General features: G+C 37.2%; 1 protein-coding gene and 1 pseudogene across 15 annotated transcripts in view; one reads left to right on the forward strand and one right to left on the reverse strand.

The window, feature by feature from the left end:
• The window catches only part of MYO9A (myosin IXA), a 341194-nt gene that overhangs the window by 83897 nt on the left and 238512 nt on the right, over window positions 1-18785 (reverse strand). For 10 of the 15 annotated variants that reach the window (XM_036243152.1, XM_036243160.1, XM_036243103.1 and 7 more), the window contains 3 exons: window positions 11787-11886; window positions 11089-11301; window positions 2540-2652 (listed from right to left, as the gene is read on the reverse strand). In XM_036243152.1, the coding sequence (XP_036099045.1) occupies window positions 2540-2652; window positions 11089-11301; window positions 11787-11886 (426 nt within the window). The remainder of the gene's footprint in view (window positions 1-2539; window positions 2653-11088; window positions 11302-11786; window positions 11887-18785) is intronic. The other 5 variants (XM_036243137.1, XM_036243128.1, XM_036243144.1 and 2 more) reach the window with 2 other exon arrangements.
• On the forward strand, window positions 3208-4999 carry LOC118638355 (annotated as a pseudogene).

An 18785-nucleotide genomic window follows, 5' to 3' on the forward strand; every position in this document is an offset into this window, starting at 1 on the left:
GGATCAGGCCCACAACCTGGGCATGTGCCCTGACTGGGAATCGAACCAGTGACCTCCTGGTGCATGGGTTGATGCTCAAACACTGAGCCACACCAGCCAGCCAGATTTTGTCATTTTAGCAATTTTGGAGGAAAAAGTGGAAATTAAATTTGTATAGTTAATCTGCTATCTCCAGCTATTATGTTCTTTCTAGTTTGCCAAAATTTATCTCCAGGACAAGCTGCTCTGGATTTGGGTTACCTTGGATTATGCCTCTACAGTCATTAAGGAATGACTACAGCTATTGAATAGGGTTATGAACCAGACAGATTTCAATGTGATCGTCAAGTGTTCAATGAGGGCCTGACTGCCTTATATAACACAATAAGGAACAAAGATATTTATTTATTTATTTAGTCTGCTTAATTTTTCTTTAAATATTTTCTAGAGTCAGTTTTGATAATATACATTTTTCTTGAAATAGATCAACTTCATTTGTACTTCAAGCTCATTATTAAAAATAAATATAAAATTATTTTAAAAGTTCTCTGTACCTGTAACGATTTCATCCTCCTCAACTGAAATACTATAAAATTGTGGGTTATTTTTTATTTTTTATTGTGAACTTGCTGTATTTATTTTAATTTTTCTCTTCGTTTTTTTCCCCAACCACAGTCCATACCCAATATTATTCTGCAGTAGCTTCAGATGTACAGCAAAGTGGCCAGGAAATCACATACGCTATAGAGCGATCTGCCTGATGCCCCAAGCACCCACCTGGCACCATACATAGATATTACAATATTACTGACTGTACTTCCAATGTTGTGCTTCATATCCCCATTACTATTTTCTAACTACCAATTTCTACTTCTCAATCTCTTCATCTTTTTCACATAGTCTACGCATCTCCCTCCCCTCTGACAGGTGTCAGTCTATTCTCTGTATCTATGAGTCTGTTTCTATTTTGTTTATTGTTTACTTTGTTCATTAGATTCCACATATAAGTGAAATCATATGGTATTTGTCCTTCTCTGACTGGCTTATTTCATTTAGCATAATACCCATGCTGTCACAAAATGTAAGATTCCATTCCTGCCCTGGCCGGTTTGGCTCAGCGGTTGGAGCGTCGGCCTGCGGTCCTGAGAGACCCGGGTTCAGTTCCCGCTAAGGGCGCGTACCTCGGTTGCGGTTTGTCCCGGGCCCTGGTCGGTTGTGCGGGTGGCAGCCACTCGATGTGTCCCTTCACATTGATGTTTCTCTCTCTCTCTCCCTCCCACTCTATCTGAACAAAAAATGGAAAAATGTCCTCGGGTGAGGAAAAAAAAAAAGATTCCATTCCTTGCCCTGGCCGGTTTGGCTCAGCGGTTAGAGTGTCGGCCTGTGGTCCGGAGAGACCCGGGTTCAGTTCCCGCTAAGGGCACGTACTTCGGTTGCAGTTTGTCCCCGGCCCTGGTTGGTCGTGCGGGTGGCAGCCACTCGATGTGTCTCTTCACATCGATGTTTCTCGCTCTCTCTCTCCCTCCCACTCTATCTGTACAAAAAATGGAAAAATATCCTCGGGTGAGGAAAAAAAAAAAGATTCCATTCCTTTTTACAGCCAACTAGTCTTCCATTACATAAAAGTATCACAATTTTTTATCCACTCATCTATTGATGGGCACTTGGGTTGCTTCCATATCTTTCCTATTGTAAATAACGCTGCAGTGAAGATAAGGGTGCATGTGTTCTTTCAAATTATTGCTTCAAGTTTCTTCATATATATTCTCAGAAGTGAAATCACTGGGTCATAAGACATTTCCATCCTTAATTTTTTGAGGAACCTCCACACTGTTTTCCATAGTGATTACACCAATCTGCATTTGCACCAACAGTGTGCTAGGGTTCCCTTTTCTCCACATCTCAAATATATTTATTTGACAAAAATTTTACATACTCTCTTAAATAGAAAAGAATTATTTCCCAAAAGATTGTTCCAGTTCCATTTGTAAAACACTTAACTCAGAATAAAATCTAAATCTAAAACTGAAAATTATTTTCAATCTCATCTGATCTAATCTCCCCTTTCACAACAACAACAACAAAAAATCACAAGTCATATAATGATTTAAAGACTTTGCTCAGCCCGTCCGGTATGGCTCAATGACTGAACATTGACCCATGCACCAAGAGGTCACCGGTTCAATTTCTGGTTAGGGCACATGCCCAGTTTGTGTGCCACATCCCTGGTGGGGTCATGCAGGAGAGGTGGCCAACTGATGTTCTCTCTCATCGATGTTTCTATCTCTTTCTCCCTCTCCCTTCTCTCTCTCTAAAATCAACAATGAAGAAAAAAAAAAGACTTTGCTCAAATCACACTTAGAAAGATAAACTTTATTTTATACATCTGAACTATTATGTGCCTGTCACACAGTAGGTACTTAATACTTGTTGAAAATATCTGAATTTCAAAACTAACTGCTCTGTCTCATGCTTTTGAAAAGAAGCTCGGTATTTAATTATAGTCCATTAGAAAATAAAATTATATTATCCCTATTAACTTTCAGCATATACTTTATACCTTATATCTGAATCCGAAGCCTTCTGTCTCACTGCCAACTTCGTAATCTCTCCTTGAGACATAGTCTTATGAAGCTTTGTTTCTTCATCAACTGAAGAAAACCGTTGTGATGTCTGCAATGATTATATATGTGAAAGACTTTAAAACCAAGTAATATATCATAGCACTGTAATTAAAATTAAGGTTATAGAATTTTTTGAGAATCACACCTATTAAAAACATACAAAAATACATTAATATTATTCAGAGAACCTACTAAAAACTCTATTACCTGCCTAGAGTAACTGGAAGTAAACAGAACTTGGGTCAATTAAAATGCTAAATAGGACCTACCAGCTCATGTTTTCTGACAGTTTAACAAAGAATATAAATTGGAAAGGTAAGAAAAAACGTCAAAACCATCTAAAGATAGAAACAAAAGATCCAGGATCTAATAAATATAGAATGTTAAGCACAGTCTTTCATAGCTCCTTATTTTTATGGCTTAACTTGTTATTTATTATTATTTATTATTATTTTTTATTGTTATTTATTATTATTATTAACTTGTTATTATAGATTCTTATTATATCCAGTAAAGGATTTGAAAGAGCACTACACAGAAAGATAAGGACAAGGCGATAAAAAATCATTACCACTACTAACAGTCTAAATTATAAACAACTTACATGGCTATCAAACTGGGACCTGAATTTCAATGGGCAATTCCTGTTCCATTTGTTGATAATATGCCCTTTTAAAGACAATCCCATTTGAAAGAGAGAATTTCTTGTTACCTATTTGAAAGTCATTTCCTAATATTTCATTTTTCTACAGTTATAATATCTTTCCATTAGCCTTCTGGTCTGCTTGGCTATGGCCTTATCAACAGAAACTATCCTGAGTTGCTAAAATTTAAAGAACAAACTTCTGCTTCCGGCAAAGATGGAGTAACAGGGACCAATTTTGTCCTCTTGCCTGAAACAACCAAAAAACAAAACCCATACAAAATAACATGAAGCAGTTCTCAAGATGATGGACAGTTATCCCTGAGAGATGAGAAACAATGGAAGCGAGTCCTATAACTGCCCAACTTAGTGACTTGAGACAGTTTCCAGGCTGTGAAAGAGAGAGACAATCCAGGTGAACCTTGGCAGACTCTCTGAGTTGAACACATAAAGCTGAAAGTCCAGAGGGACAAAGGTATGAGAAATCCAAAAGACAGAGTCCTAAAGAGAAGAAAGATGCACAAAGAAAGAACTCTGAAGATCTTCAGAGTTTCCACACTGAGTATTTTAGCTGAGTCCTAATCAACACTTGTGTCAGACAACTCCCCAAGACCAGGAAAAGGGCCACCTGAAAAGATAAAAGGTAACAGTGTTCAGCACTCATAAAAAGCCAGTAACAGTGCCTGTGCCCAAGAGTCAGAGTTCACAACTTTATGATTCCCAGGGCACTGGGTAAAGAACACTGAGAATCCTGCTTCAGTAGTCAAGAACAATGCGCCAATAGTCTAGACTAAGTACTGCTCTGTTTGAGCCTAAGAAATCTTTATTTTATTTAATAAAATTTGGATATGTTTAAGATGTAAGACACAATTTTACATACATATAAACAGTAAAATTACTACAGTCAAGTTAACATATCTCATCACACAGTTACTTTATTTTTTCTTTGACGAGAGCGCCTGAAATCTATTCTGTCAGCACGTTTCTAGTATTCAATACAGTGAGCCTAACAAATATTAAAAGAAAAACCTAAAAGGATCAAGTTGTTTCCAGAACAAAGCTTTGGAATATGCTGGAATATAACAGGCTCAAGAATATTAATCAAATAAAAATATCCAACAAGGCAAACTTTGCCAAGTCAGGCATCCAGTAAGAAATAACTAGGTATGCGAATAAGAATATACATTGAGAACGAGGAGAAAAAAAAATCAATCCATCTATAATGACTCAAAACTAACAAATGTTAAAGAGTACTGGTAATTACAGAACTGACCAAAGAGAAAGAACATAAAATGGCATGTAATTCAAGGTGCCATATATTTAGAGGTAATGCTTCTGAGGTAAAAGAAGATTAAAAGGAAGGCAGGTGGGCAGCCATTGAGGAGCAGCAGCCAAGGCTCTGCACTAGCCCATAGCTGTGGGTCTCAATAAGGGCCACACCAAGAATGTGAGCAAGTTGAGGCATAGCCACTACCGTGGATTCCTCACTAAGCACACCAAGTTCATGTGGGACACGATCTAAGAGGTGTGTGGCTTTGCCCCCTATGTGTGGCATGCCATGGAGCTGCTCAAGGTCTCTAAGAACAAGAGGGCCCCAAAGTTCATCAAGAAAAGGGAGGGAGCACACATCCATGCCAAGAGGAAGAGAGAGGAGCTGAGCAATAACCTTGTAGCCACGAGGAAGGCAGCAGCCAAGAAGGAAAGAGCTTCATCCCCTCTGTGTGTAATAAAACCTGTTCAAAAAAAAAAATGAAGGAAGGAGTGCCTTTTTGAGATTGGACAGTGAAGAGGAAAAGTAACAAAAGGAAAATATTTAGAATCCAGCAATACAAAAGAGAAGAAAAATAATGGCAGACACAACAATGGCTCCACCAGCACAAAAACAAAGAAACAAACCTAAAACAGGCTGTCTGTGAAAGAAACTGAACTTGGCTACACTGGCAGAAGAGAAAACTGTTGAACTTGGTCTTATGAACTATCCGAAAACTGTAACTAAAAAATGAATTAAATATCTTCAGATATATGAAACACCAGAAAGAAATGAGAAAAAAAAAAAAAGTTGAATGGACTCAGAAAAGAAATAAAAAGATAGTAAAATGAAGACTAACTTATAAGATGCCTATGGGAAAAATGTACAAATGGAAATTTAAAAAGGACTAAACAAAGGCAGGAAGATAAAGAATATAAAATTATAAATATAAAGAAATAAGAAAAAAAGGGCCAGAGAGAAGGTGTCTAAAATTGGAAGTCAGGAAAGTAAGAAAAACATTTATTTATAATTGAAGTCCCTAAACAAGAAAAACAAAACAACGGAACATTAATAAAATTTAAAGCAATAATCCATTAAAACTTTTAAAAAATAAGCAAGACCAGAATTTACATATTGACAGAGTCCTGCAGGTCTATGGAATAATTAATCTGTAACGATCAACTTGAAGATGTATCCTACATTTAAAATATAAAGAAAAAATTCTGAAAGCCACGAAGGAAAAATATCAAATAACTTATAAGAGCAAGAAAATTAGACTGGCAATAGAATTACCAAAAATAACAAATAAAGCAATTAAACAGTAAATCAGCATTTTCAAAAAACTCAGGGAAAGAAAGTATGAATCAAGGATTTTATATTTGGCCAAGATGTCCCTTCAAATATCAAGCCTTCAAAAAGAACTCTAGGAATTCCATATCTATGAGTCCTTCAATAGTAATTTACAAGGGAAAGAATTTCATCTAACCAAGAGATAAATAGGGAAACTTTAGCAAAATATTTAATGTGATCATTCAATATATTTAATAGTAGATCTAAAAAAGAAAAAAACAAGGGTGAGGACTAGGGTAAAAGAATAATATGAAAAATCACACGTTCTGACAAAGTAGAAACCTAAAAAACAAGAGTAGAAGAGAGAGGAAAAGTAGTGAATAGAATAACGGATTAATAGTTAGATCACAGTAGATGAGAATTAAAGAATATTATTCATCAAAAAATGACTCAAGAATAATTTGTTAAAAGTAGTAAAGACATTTTTTAAATTTATATACAAAGGTAAACAACCAATAGAACAACCCTCCCTAAATATCAAAATAAATTGAAATAAATAAAAGAGCAAAGAAAACCTGTAACATAAACACAGAAAATTAAATATAGCACAATCTAAAATTATAATAACCTGATTATAATAGATTGAATTATCAGTTATATTAATAAATATAAATAGATTTAACTCGTCTACTAGGGGAAGAAATTTTATTTGGTTTACAGGACCAAACTATACTGTGTAGAAAACAGATATCTAAAACAAAAAGAATTGCTACAAACAAGAGGATGACCAAAAGTATTCTAGGCAAATAGAAATGATAAGAAAACAGAGGCTGTGATATTATTATTGAGTAGAATTCAAGCAAAAGGTACTGAATGTGACAAAAGCCACCATTCACAATGAACAATAGATTTTAACACAACATTCTCCATATATAAGACAGAGTAAGTGTACAAAAGATAAATATATAGAAGACAACATAACCAATAAGGTAGAGATTATAGATCTGTACTGAAATTTTACATTGTAAACAAAATACATCTTATCAAATGCACATGACATACAAAAATTGATCACATATTAAGTAAAAAAAATACTGGTAAATTTGATCAAACAGACACATTATAAATATTCTTTGATCATAATATAATAAAACTAGCAACTAACAAAAAATATAAAACAAAAGGGCTCTTCTGAAAAGTAAAAAAAAATTTATTACACAAGTTTTAGTAAAAAAATAATATAAACTAAATTTACATTTTTCTAAAAACATTTTGCACATTAGAATAAATAAGATAAATCTAAAGCAATGATCAGAGAATTTGTAACCTTAAAACTTGTATCAATAGCCCTGCCAGTGTGGCTCAGTGGATTGAGCGTTGTCCCATGCACTGGTCTCGGTTCAATTCCTGGTGAGGGCACATACATGGGTTTCAGGCTAGATCCTCAGTGAGGGACATGCAAGAGGCAGCTGATTGATGTAGCTCTCTCACATCGATGTTTCTATCTCTCTCTCCCTACCTCTCTCTCTAAAAAAATCGATGAAAACATTAAAAAAAATAAAAAAACTTGTAAGAATAAAAATAAATTAAATAAGTAATTACAATCCCCAACTTAAAAGCTAGAAAAGTAAGAAAGTAAACCAAAAGAAAACACAAAGAGATAAATGATAAAGGCAAAAACAGAAATCACTAGAGAATGGGGGAGGGAGGGAAACAAGTATAATAAACAAATCAAAATCATGTTATTTTGGAAAAAAATGAACAAAACAGACAAATGACTTGTTAAAAGGAAAAAACACAAATCTACAAAACAAGAAATTACAAAAGGGAAATAACCACTGTAACAAAGAATTTTTAAAAATTATAAGAGACTACTTACTTTCCAAACTTTTATGCAAATAAATCTAAAAAGTTAGATGAAATGGATAATTTCATAAGAAAAAGCTATTTACCAAAATTAACCCCATTAGGTAAGAAAGCTTTTAGACTAATTTCACTAGAAGAAACAGAGGAACTTATGAAGGAATTATGCCATAAAAAAGTACCAGCCCCAGATGGCTTCATAGGGAAATTCTATGAAATCTTCAAAAAGCAGAGAGTCACAATGCTATAAAATATCCCTAACTTTTTGGAGCCAATAAAATACACATATAAATACTAAGTGTATTCAACAGAGTGGCTGTTGTCTGGGGGGTCACCAAACCAAACCTCTTACATCATAAACTTTGTTTATTACCAACCAGTTTTCCAACTTTTAGGACCACCTCAAAATCACTAGGCTAGACCCTAAAATACTATACCTATCCTCTCTTGACTTTCCATTTCTGAGAAATTACTAAGACCCAGTCAAGACTGATTTTCACTTACCATAAAATAAGTTAATAAACATAGCCATACTTAATCAACAGGTATTTCTAGCAGTTTGGGGGTACTGGACAGTGGAAAGAAGGAAAAATTCAACACAGATAAGGATTGGAGGGGATCTCAGAGAATAAATGGGAATATAAGAAGTGACAGCCGTTTTGGGGGGGAGGGGTATGAGAAATTAATTTTTACATACTGGAAATAAAGAAGACAAATTCTGGAGTGCTATTTAGGAGTGATATTCATTGAAATAATTGGCTTAACTCTGGGGAATGGTAGAAGAAACTATACAGAGAAAACGTAATGTTACTTATACCAATCCTATAAATAAGGGATAGAAATTATTTTACTAACTCACCATTCAGAAGATTGAGAGATTAAAATACTATATAAAAGCCACCTTAAAAATACTGCTTAGTAGAATGTGTCATTTTTCTTGGGTAAAAGCCAACATAGTGGGTATAAGAACTGAGTGAGAGCAGCATACAGAGACTAAACAGTTATTCAAATGGCAGAGTTAAAAGCAAAAAATTTAAAACAAAAACACCGAAGTCTTAAGAAGGGAAACTACTACTCTTGACTCCACTCCTCCACAGCTGGTTAACAACTGATGAACAATTTCATCAACTCAGTAGGGAACGCTTATCAAATTCCCTTCATGTAACTAACTCATTTACAACTGTCTTTATTACATTAGATATTTCACAATTGGAAAGGATAGATGGCTTCTTCTAAGACCGAATGACACACTTCTTAGCAAAAGTCAGTAATGGGATCATTTTATCTAGGAAAAAACAAACAAACAAATAAAAAAAAAACCACAAAACTATTCTGTTTTTTAAAATCCATATGTGCATAAAATCAGCCATTTAAAATCCTGAAGATACCTCAATTTTAACAATTCAGCAGATTACACTTAGAAACAATTAGTTTTCATCTTCACAATATCAGATAACATTAGAAAATGGCATATTTTCAAGATAAACATTTTAAAACTGTCCCTACCCTTTCCACCCCAAACCCTACTAAGTATCTATCAGCATATTCTATAAAGCAAAGCTTCTTCATGCAGGTATCCACCAGAAACAACCACCACCATCTGTTCCTAAAATAGCTAGTGATGAAAAGAAGGGCAGTGAGAAAGCTAGACAGGTGACTAACATACTGCAGAGGGTGTTCTACAACTACTAGCATGCAGTGACTGTCAAGCAGGTGAACAGAATCACAGGCAGAGACTACCAGCCAGAACCCTTAAAGGGGTTGAATGCTCCAAGCAGAAAGCCCAACTTCCTGGTTCATCTCAGTAGGGTTTTCTGAGAGAAAAATTTCCACCACCAAAAGGACTAAGGTTTGTAACAAAGAAAACTCTCAGGAACAAAGCAATAATTACAAATGCTAAGTCTTTCCACAAATGAAAATTTTATTTATGCTTTAGAGAATAAATTAAGTATGCTCCCTATTCAGAGTAGAAAAATAAATAAAATAAAATATATGCAGTACTTTCATTAAAATTAGTCTTCTTCATTACATAATTTCATCTTTAATTAATAATAAGAGTATATGTCGCTATTTATAACTCAAAAACAGGACACCTCCAAAATGGAGTTATTTTATCATACCTGAAGAGAGGGCTTTGGCTCTAATTATACATATTAATGACATACAAATTGTTCCCATCTTTTACAATCCTACAATTTGGCTCAGTGTAATGAATCATTTGTCTAATTAGAGAATTGGTAGTGCATTATTCTGTTGTTGTTTTTCTTTCTTTGAATATCAATATTGTTATTTTAAAACTGGGTATATCTCCAACAAAAGATAAAGAAAATAAGAATATTCTGGAAATTAGCAAATATTTTCATCAGCTAGATCTTTGGCACAAACAGCTTAAAACAGTTCAAAGATAAAGCATATAATGACTCAAAAGAAGACCAATCTAAAATTTTCCTCCCATAAAAAAGAACAAGATCCAACTTAATTAAGGATATGCATAGAAATAATCTGCATATCACTCCACTTTATCAATGATAATGTTTTAATAAATATCAGACATATGAGAGGTCCTTATATTGTATATTTTCCAGGTCAATTCCCAAATCAAACCCTTTATATCCATAAATACACTCATACTTATCCAACTATATATACCTAATTTTAGTTGAAATATGATGATAAAGTTATATTCTTAGTCAAAATAATGCAGCTTTATTCAAATCTAACTCCAACGTTATAATTTGTGATCAATACAAACTCACATTACATACAAAACTTTCTATTTGGATGGGTTGGTCTAGGGAGACATTTTTGGCATTGCTCATTAAATTAAATTTTTAAAAATTCATGTTTTTTATTACTAAAAAATTAGGGAGGGGAAGCAACTTTAAAGGCAAAAAAACAAAAAAATCAAAAAAACAGAATTATGTTCAATTAAAAGCTATTGGATTATTTAACACATACCCTCATCACTAGACCAGAGACGGATCTATGTTCAACAGGTCAAATACAGCCCATTGCTGTTTTTTGTAAATAGTTTTATTGGAACACAGCCATGTCCATTTGTTAACATTTTTATGGCTATTTTCACTCTGTGGTAGCAGCGTTAAGTAGTTGCAACAGAGACTGTATGACCCACAAAGTCTAAAATGTTTACCATTTGTCCCTTTGTAAAAAAATATTTGAGGGTGCATTCTAGACCTTTCAAGACATAACAGAAAATTTCTATATTAGTCCCAAGTTAACCTTAATGTTGCCTAATTTATAATTTGACACAAACTGCTAAACTGCCCTTTATCTTAGCCTATTAAATTAAAGATTAGTTTTTTGCTGTGTTCACTGAGGTTTCCCATGTACAAACCAATATAAAGGAAAGAAGCTGTGAAGGTTAGCTTTAGATTAGCAAAGATGATTCCCATCAGATTTGCTTGTTGCTATAAAATTACCATTTCGGAGTCACTGTGAGAGGCCTCACCCAGACTGGGTGCCAGCCCTACCTCAGAGTGAGAAGGTTGGTCAAGGGAGAGAAGGGGCTCAATGTCATCGTAATCATCTTCCTCTGTATCCCCCTCCCCATCAGCAAAAGTACCTCTAGTCAAGAAATCGGAGCGCGTCCGCGCCATTCGAGCTTTCTTTTTATGGGCCGGTCTGGCAACCTGCTTGACCAAATGATAAAACAAATAACACAACAATGTTTTGTTTTCTTTTTGAGATGATACCAATGAAAGATACCAGAGCTCATCAATTTCTTGAAACATCCCTCCACCCCACCATGCACTTTCTACTAGAAGTGACAGAGATAACCAAAAGCAATCCACATACATTACTCTGGACAAAGGATGAGAATGAAAGCTAAACCTACATTGTTCTCCACAGCCAAAAAAAATCATCTTTCACTGCCATAATAAGTCACAAATATCACTGCATAAATTGCCTGCTTTTTCTTAGCAACTTCTTTTTTGTAACTGTAATATGGGTTTGTAAGCACCATTACCTGCCTGATGTATACCTCCCTAAGTATAACTCATAGCTTCTTTCTCTATAAACTCTTTGGAGTAAATGGGTAGATGAGATGCTATATCTACAAGGATAATAATTTCCAAAATTTCGCATAGAATAAAGATAAACAAAATTCCATACTTACTTCTCCTTGGCCCGGCCCAGTTAAAATCATAGGTTTCCAAGTTGGTACATCTTGTTTATGGAGTTTAGGATTTCCACTGTTTGAGGATTCCTTGTTGACACTTAGGATAAAAAATCAGGATTACATTTCAATTCCTAGCAGATATCGCGTGGCAGCAGTCTTAAAGTATAGCATGCAATATAGTATGACAGCCAGGTCAAAGAATTCAAAGCAAATTCCATATATTTTTCCAGAACTTATTCAATTCCAAAAAGAATGTATCAAACCTTTTCTGATTATCTAACCTAACTGATACTTTTATCAAGAGCATATAGTTTTTTCAAGATGGCAGCAAAGTAGGTGGATATTTTTTGAACCTCTTACCAGAACCAAATGGGAAATAAAACTACATTGGAAAACAATAACCCTGAATTAGTCAACTGAAGACTAGCTGAAGTGGAGACTTTAAAACAAGGAAGGGCAAAAAACACCTCAAGAATGCACCTATAACCAGCTGGTATGGCTCAGTGGTTGAGCATCAACCCATGCACCAAGAGATCACCAGTTTGATTCCTGGTCAGGGCATATGCCCAGGTTGTGGGCCTGATCCCCAGTGGGGGGCACGCAAGAGGCGGCCAATCGATGTTCCTCTCTCTCTCTCCCTCATCCTCCCTCTCTCTCTAACATCAATAAAGAAAAAATAATTTTTTTTTTTTTTAATCCTCACCCGAGGACATTTTCCCATTTTTTTTGTTCAGGTAGAGTGGGAGGGAGAGAGAGAAACAGAGAGACAGAGAGAAACATCAATGTGAAAGGAACACATCGAGTGGCTGCCACCTGCACGACCGACCAGGGCCGGGGACAAACTGCAACCGAGGTACGCGCCCTTAGCGGGAACCGAACCCGGGTCTCTCAGGACCACAGGTTGACGCTCTAACCGCTGAGCCAAACCGGCCAGGGCTAGAAAAAAATTTTTTTAAAAAAGACTGCACCTATACAATAGCTGACATGATGTGGTCAGGGCTGAGCCTCACAGTCAGCCTAGGGGAGATCCCACCCACAAAGGTGACAAAAACAATCAAAACCCAATTATAACAGCAGAGCCCAAATAACCTACAAAAAGGGACATTCCTAGAGCAATCCAGCTAAGGATACACAAGAGATTACATCATTGGATCCCACAGAACACTTACTACATAAGTCCACCTGGGAGTCATTGAAGTTCTGACTAATACATAGAAACAAACACAAAGAAACAGCTAAAAAAGGTAGACAAAGAAACAACTCCCAAAGGAAAGAAGGAATCTCCAGAAAAAGAGCAAAATGAAATGGAGACAAGCAATTTATCAGATGTAGAGTTCAGTGTAATGGATGCTCAAGGAACTCAGTGAGAACTACAAGGAACTTAATAGGAACTACAAGGAACTTCATGGAAACTACATCAGTATTTAAAAGGGCACAGAAATCCTGAATAAGAACCAGATGAAAATAAAAAATAGCATATTATCGCCTCACACCTACCAGAATAGTTGCCAACAACAAATCATCAAATAAGTGCTGGTGAGTGTGAAGAAAAAGAAACTCTAGTACACTGCTGGTGGGAATCCGACTGGTGCAGCCACTATGGAAAACAATATGGTGTTTCCTCAAAAAATTAAAAATTCAATGGCTATTTGACTCAGTGATGCCACTTCTAGGAACATATCCTAAGAAGCCTGAAACATCAACCAGAAAGAATTTATGTACTCCGGTGTTCACAGCAGTACTATTTATAATTGCTAAGATCTGGAAACAGCCCAAGTGACCATCAATAGATGAGTGGATTAAAAAAGCTGTGGTACATATAAATGGAATACTATGCAGCTATAAAAAAGAAAGATCTCTTATCCCTTGAGATGACATAGAGGGACCTGGGGAGTATTATGCTAAATTAAATAAGCCAATCAAAGAAAGACAAATATCACATGACCTCACTTATTTGTGGAACATAATGAACAAAATAAACCCAGAGACACAGAAGTAGGGTTCAGACTGACAAACCTCAGAGGAGGGGGGCAAGAAGGAGGGAAGAGATAAACCAAAGAACTTATAAGCATATATGCATAACCAATGGATATAGACAACAATGCTGGGGGTGGGGCAAGATCAGGAGGAGGGTGTCAATGGGGGAAAAAGGAGAAACATCTGGCCCGGCAGGTGTGGCTCAGTGGTTGAGCATCAACCCTTGCACCAAGACGTCATGGTTTGATTCCCAGTGAGGGCACATGCCCCGGTTGTGGGCCAATCCCCAGTGGGGGGCATGCAGGAGGCAACTAATCGATGTGCTCGCTCACTGATGTTTCTATCTCTCTCTCCCTCTCCCTTCCTCTCTCTCTAAAATCAATAAAGAAAAAAATTTTTTTAAAGGAAAAACATCTGTAACAAAATAAATAAAATAAAAAATAATAAAGAATACCATATATGACATCAAGAATGGAAAGGAATTAAAAGTAGGCTGGATGAAGCTGAGGACTGAATCAGCAATTTGAAAGATATGTCAGGAAAAAACACCCAAGCAGAGCAACAACAACAAAAAAGAATTTAAAATAAATGAGGATAGTTTTGGGAAATTTGAGACAACATGACACGTAACAACATCATAGAAGTACCAGAAGGAGAAGAAAGTGAACAAGGAATAGAAAACCTATTTGAAGAAATTATAACAGAAAACTTCTCAAATCAGGTAAAGGAAAAAGTCACACATATTCATGAAGCACAGGAAGTTCCAATCAATATGAACAAAAGAAACCCATGCAAAGACACATCATGATTAAAATGGTAAACATCAAAGACAAAGAGAGAATCTTAAAGGTAGCAAGAGAAAAACAGTTACCTACAAGGGAGTTCCCGTAAGGCCAACCACTGATTTTTCAACACAAACACTTCAGACTAAAGGGATTAGCATGAAGTAGTCAATGTAATGAAAGGCATAGAAACCAAGACCACTCTACTGAGCAACCTTATCGTTTGAAATTGAAGGCCAAAAAAAAAGGCTCAAGTTCATTACCACCAAACCAGCATTGCAAGAAAGGTTAAAGGAACTGACTTAAGAATAGAAAGATGAACACAGGTAAATGGCAATAAATGAGTAACTATCAATAATAACCTTAACTATAAATGAATTAAATGCTCCAATAAAAAAACACAGGGTAGCTGAATGGATAATAAAACAACCCAAAGGGGGAAAAAAATGGTGGTGGAATACCTGAAAACCAAACATACCTTGTGGCAATGAACTGGAGGTACAGCTAAAATTTAGAACAATTAACCTGAATTAACAACAGAAGGTCACCTGAACTGGAGTATTATATCCAAGGAATAAAAATGAAGAAGCTACAGAGACTGGTAAGAAGGGTAGAGACATGGAAAGGACTGGTCACGGAACAAAGGGGCAGCAGCCGTGAAGCTGGCTGCAAAAGCACCCCCCTCACAAGGAGGAAAATGAGGTCTCAATCCAATTCGAGGACTCCAACTCAGAACACCAGGGCCTGGAAGAAAAGCCTGCATAAGAACTGGCAACAAAAATGAGCAGAGACTTTGTCCACCAAGAAGAGAAGGGAGTCTGCTTAAATCCCAGCCAATACCCTTAAAGACTTAATGCACAGGAATTCGCTCTCCGGCACTCACCCAGGGCTCTGGTAGAGGGAAGGAGAGTCAGGGCATACTGAGGCCATAAGAAGAGCTGAGGGAGTTGAGCACTTGCAAGCCTCCCTTCAGGATCCCTGGAGGGACACCACCCTGAACTAGAAGCAAGCAGCTAACTAACTACCCAGCTGCGGACCCATGCCACCACAACTAAAGGCTGCCTGGATTTGTATTCCCCAAAACTGCTACACCAACTTCAAAGCGCAGATCCACAGAGGAAAATAAGTGCAATTCAGAACAGAGACATTTGGAGCCACCCGCCTTGGAGGCCTCCACAAGGGCCTCTGGAAGTGAGTTGCAGCGATAGAAGTATGTGGCAAGCTCTCTTCCCTCCCAAGAGATGGCACTAGCCCAAATGGAGGGAGCAGCCTTGATCTATTTCTCCAAACCCCACCAGCACTGCCCGGCAGGTGCAGCCTCGCAGGGTAAAGGTACACAACTCAGAACTGTGAAATCTGGCATGTCCCCCTTGGAGCTGCCCTTCATGAGCTCTGGTGGGGCACCTCTGAGCTAGAAGGCAAGCACATAGCTCCCTTTCTGAAGGCCCAGGGCCTTCAAAGGGCTGCCTGGATTAGCATACCCCAAATCAGCAGACACTGCCTGCCAAGCACAGTCCTGCAACGGGAAGGAAGTGTAAACCAGAACCAGAATATTTGGAGCAACCCTTTCAGAAGCCTCCATTAGGGCCTCTATAACTGAGCTGCAGAGACAGAAGGGGGTGATATCCCTGGCTGATGTGGCTCAGCAGATAGACCACTGGCCCGCGGACTAAAGGGTCTCAGGCTCGATTCCTGGTCAAGGGCAGATACTTGGTTACAGGTTCAGTCCCTAGCCCCAGTCAGGGGCCGTGCAAGAGGGAACCAATCAATGTGTCTCTCTCACATTGATGTTTCTCTCTCTCTCTCTTCCCCCCCCCTCTCCCTTCCACTCTTTAAAAAAAAAAAATCAATGGTAAAATATCTTAGGGTAAAATATCTTAGGGTGAGAACAAACAAAAAAAAGAAGGGAGCGAAAAACTCTCACACTTCCCAAGAGCTGGTGACACACCAAGCAGAGGGGAGCAGCCTTCATCTATTTCTCCAAGTTCCACCTATACCATTAGGCAGATGCAGACTCACAGGGGAAAGGGGACACAACTCAGAACTGGGATATCTGGTACGAACCCCTCGGAGCCTCTCCTCAGGGTCTCTGGTAGGGCACCACTGAGCTAGAAGGAAAACAGGGCCCCTGTCACCCCAATCAAAGTGCCAATTGAATTTGCATTCCCAAATCTTGCTGCCCCATCCTGCTAAGCTCATTTCCAAGGAGTGAAAGTAGATGCCTCCCACGAGTGGACCAACAACAATCAGCTCCCAATTACAACAGGAGGGTCCACAGAATGCACACAAGGGACACTCCTAGAGCACTCAGAGCTCAGGATCAAGGAAACTTCACCACTGTATTCCACAGGACGCTTAGTACATAAGGCCACTCCCAAAAAGACTGGGAGTCATAGTACTTTTTACCTAACACACAGAAACAAACACAAAAAGACAACTAAAGTGGGGCAACAAAGAAACCACCCCCAAATGAAAGAAAAGAAAAAATTTTCAGAAAAAAATAAATTAAATGGAAGCAAGCAATTTATCAGACACAGAGTTCAAAATAATGGTTAGAGAGATACTCAACCAACTTAGTGAGAATTACAAGGCACTTAATGAAAACTACATCAACATGTCAAAAGCAATAGACACTGAACAAAAGCCAGTCAGAAATGAACACTAGCATATCTGACATCAAGAACACATTGGAAGAAATAAAAAGTAGGCTAAAAAAATTAAAGAATAAAATCAGCAGTGTGGAAGACAAGATCAAAAAAGGCATCCGAACAGAGCAACAAAAAGAAAAAATAATTTAAAAGACTAAGGATAGTTTAAGGAAACTCTGGAACAACATTAAAGGTAAAAATATTTACACATCACCAGGGTACCAGAAGAAGAAGAAAGCAAACAAGGGATAGAGAACCTGTTTCAAGAAATAATCACAGAAAACTTCCCTTAACCTGGTGAAAAAAAAGTTACACCACTTCAGGAAGCAAAGAAAGTCCCACTCAAGATGAACCAATTAAAATGGCCAAGGCTAGCCCTAGCCGGTTTGATTCAGCGGTTAGAGCATTGGCCTGTGGACCAGAGTCACAGGTTTAATTCTGGTCATGGGCACATACCTCAGTTGCAGTTTGGTCCCTGGCCCTGGTTGGGGTCACATGGGAGGCAACCAGTCGATGGGTCTCTCACATCAATGTTTCTCTCTCGTTCTCTCTCTCCCTCCCTCCCTCTCTCCCCCTCCCACTCTATCTGAAGATAAATGAAAAAATATCCTCAGGTGAGGATTAAAAAATATAACAACATGGCCAAGGCTAAAGACAAAGAGAAAATTGAAAAAAGCAGCAAGAGAGTTACCCACAAGGGAGTCCCAATGAGGCTGTCAGTGGATTACTCATAGAAACACCACAGGCTAGAAGGGATTGGCAAGAAGTATTCAAAGTATGAAAAGCAACAACCTGCAACCAAGACTGCTCTATTCAGCAAGGCCATCATTTAAAATGGAAGGCAAAATAAAGAGCTTCTCAACAACAACAAAAAAGAAGGCTAAAGTAGTTCAGTAACACCAAACCAGAATTACGAGAAATGCTAAAGGGGCTGTTTTCAGAAGAAGAAAAAATAGAATGAAAAAGAAACAAAGACACAAAGAAAAAAAATGGCATTAAATAAGTACATGTCAATAATAACCTTAGATGTAAGGAGTAAATGCTCTAAAAGACACAGGGTAGCTGATTGGACAAGAAAACATGATCCATTTATATGCTTTCTACAAGACCCACTTCAGAACAAAAGATTCACACAGGCTGAAAGTGAAGGGATGGAAAAAAAAATATTTCATGCAACAGGAAACAAACAGAAAAAGCAGAAGTAACAATACTCATCTGATAAAACAGACTTCAAAATGAAGGCCATAACAACAGACAAAGAACATTAATACATAATATTAATAGATCAATCCAACAAGTGGATACAACCCTGGTAAACATATATGAACCCAATATAGGAGCACCAAAATACATTAAAAAACTGGAGGACTTTAAAGGAGAGATCGACAGCAATACAATCATAGTACAAGATGTTAACACCCGATTGAAATCACTGGATATATCTCCTAGACAAAAACAGAAACAGAAACTCTAAACACCCTAGATTCAAAGGATTAAATTGATATTTACAGAACATATAACCCCAAAGCTGCAGAATATGCATTCTTCTGAAGTGCACAAGGGACATTTTCAAAGACAGAGCACATGTT

Source organism: Molossus molossus, unplaced genomic scaffold, assembly GCF_014108415.1.
Source record: "Molossus molossus isolate mMolMol1 unplaced genomic scaffold, mMolMol1.p scaffold_m16_p_1, whole genome shotgun sequence".
NCBI classification, from domain to species: domain Eukaryota; kingdom Metazoa; phylum Chordata; class Mammalia; order Chiroptera; family Molossidae; genus Molossus; species Molossus molossus.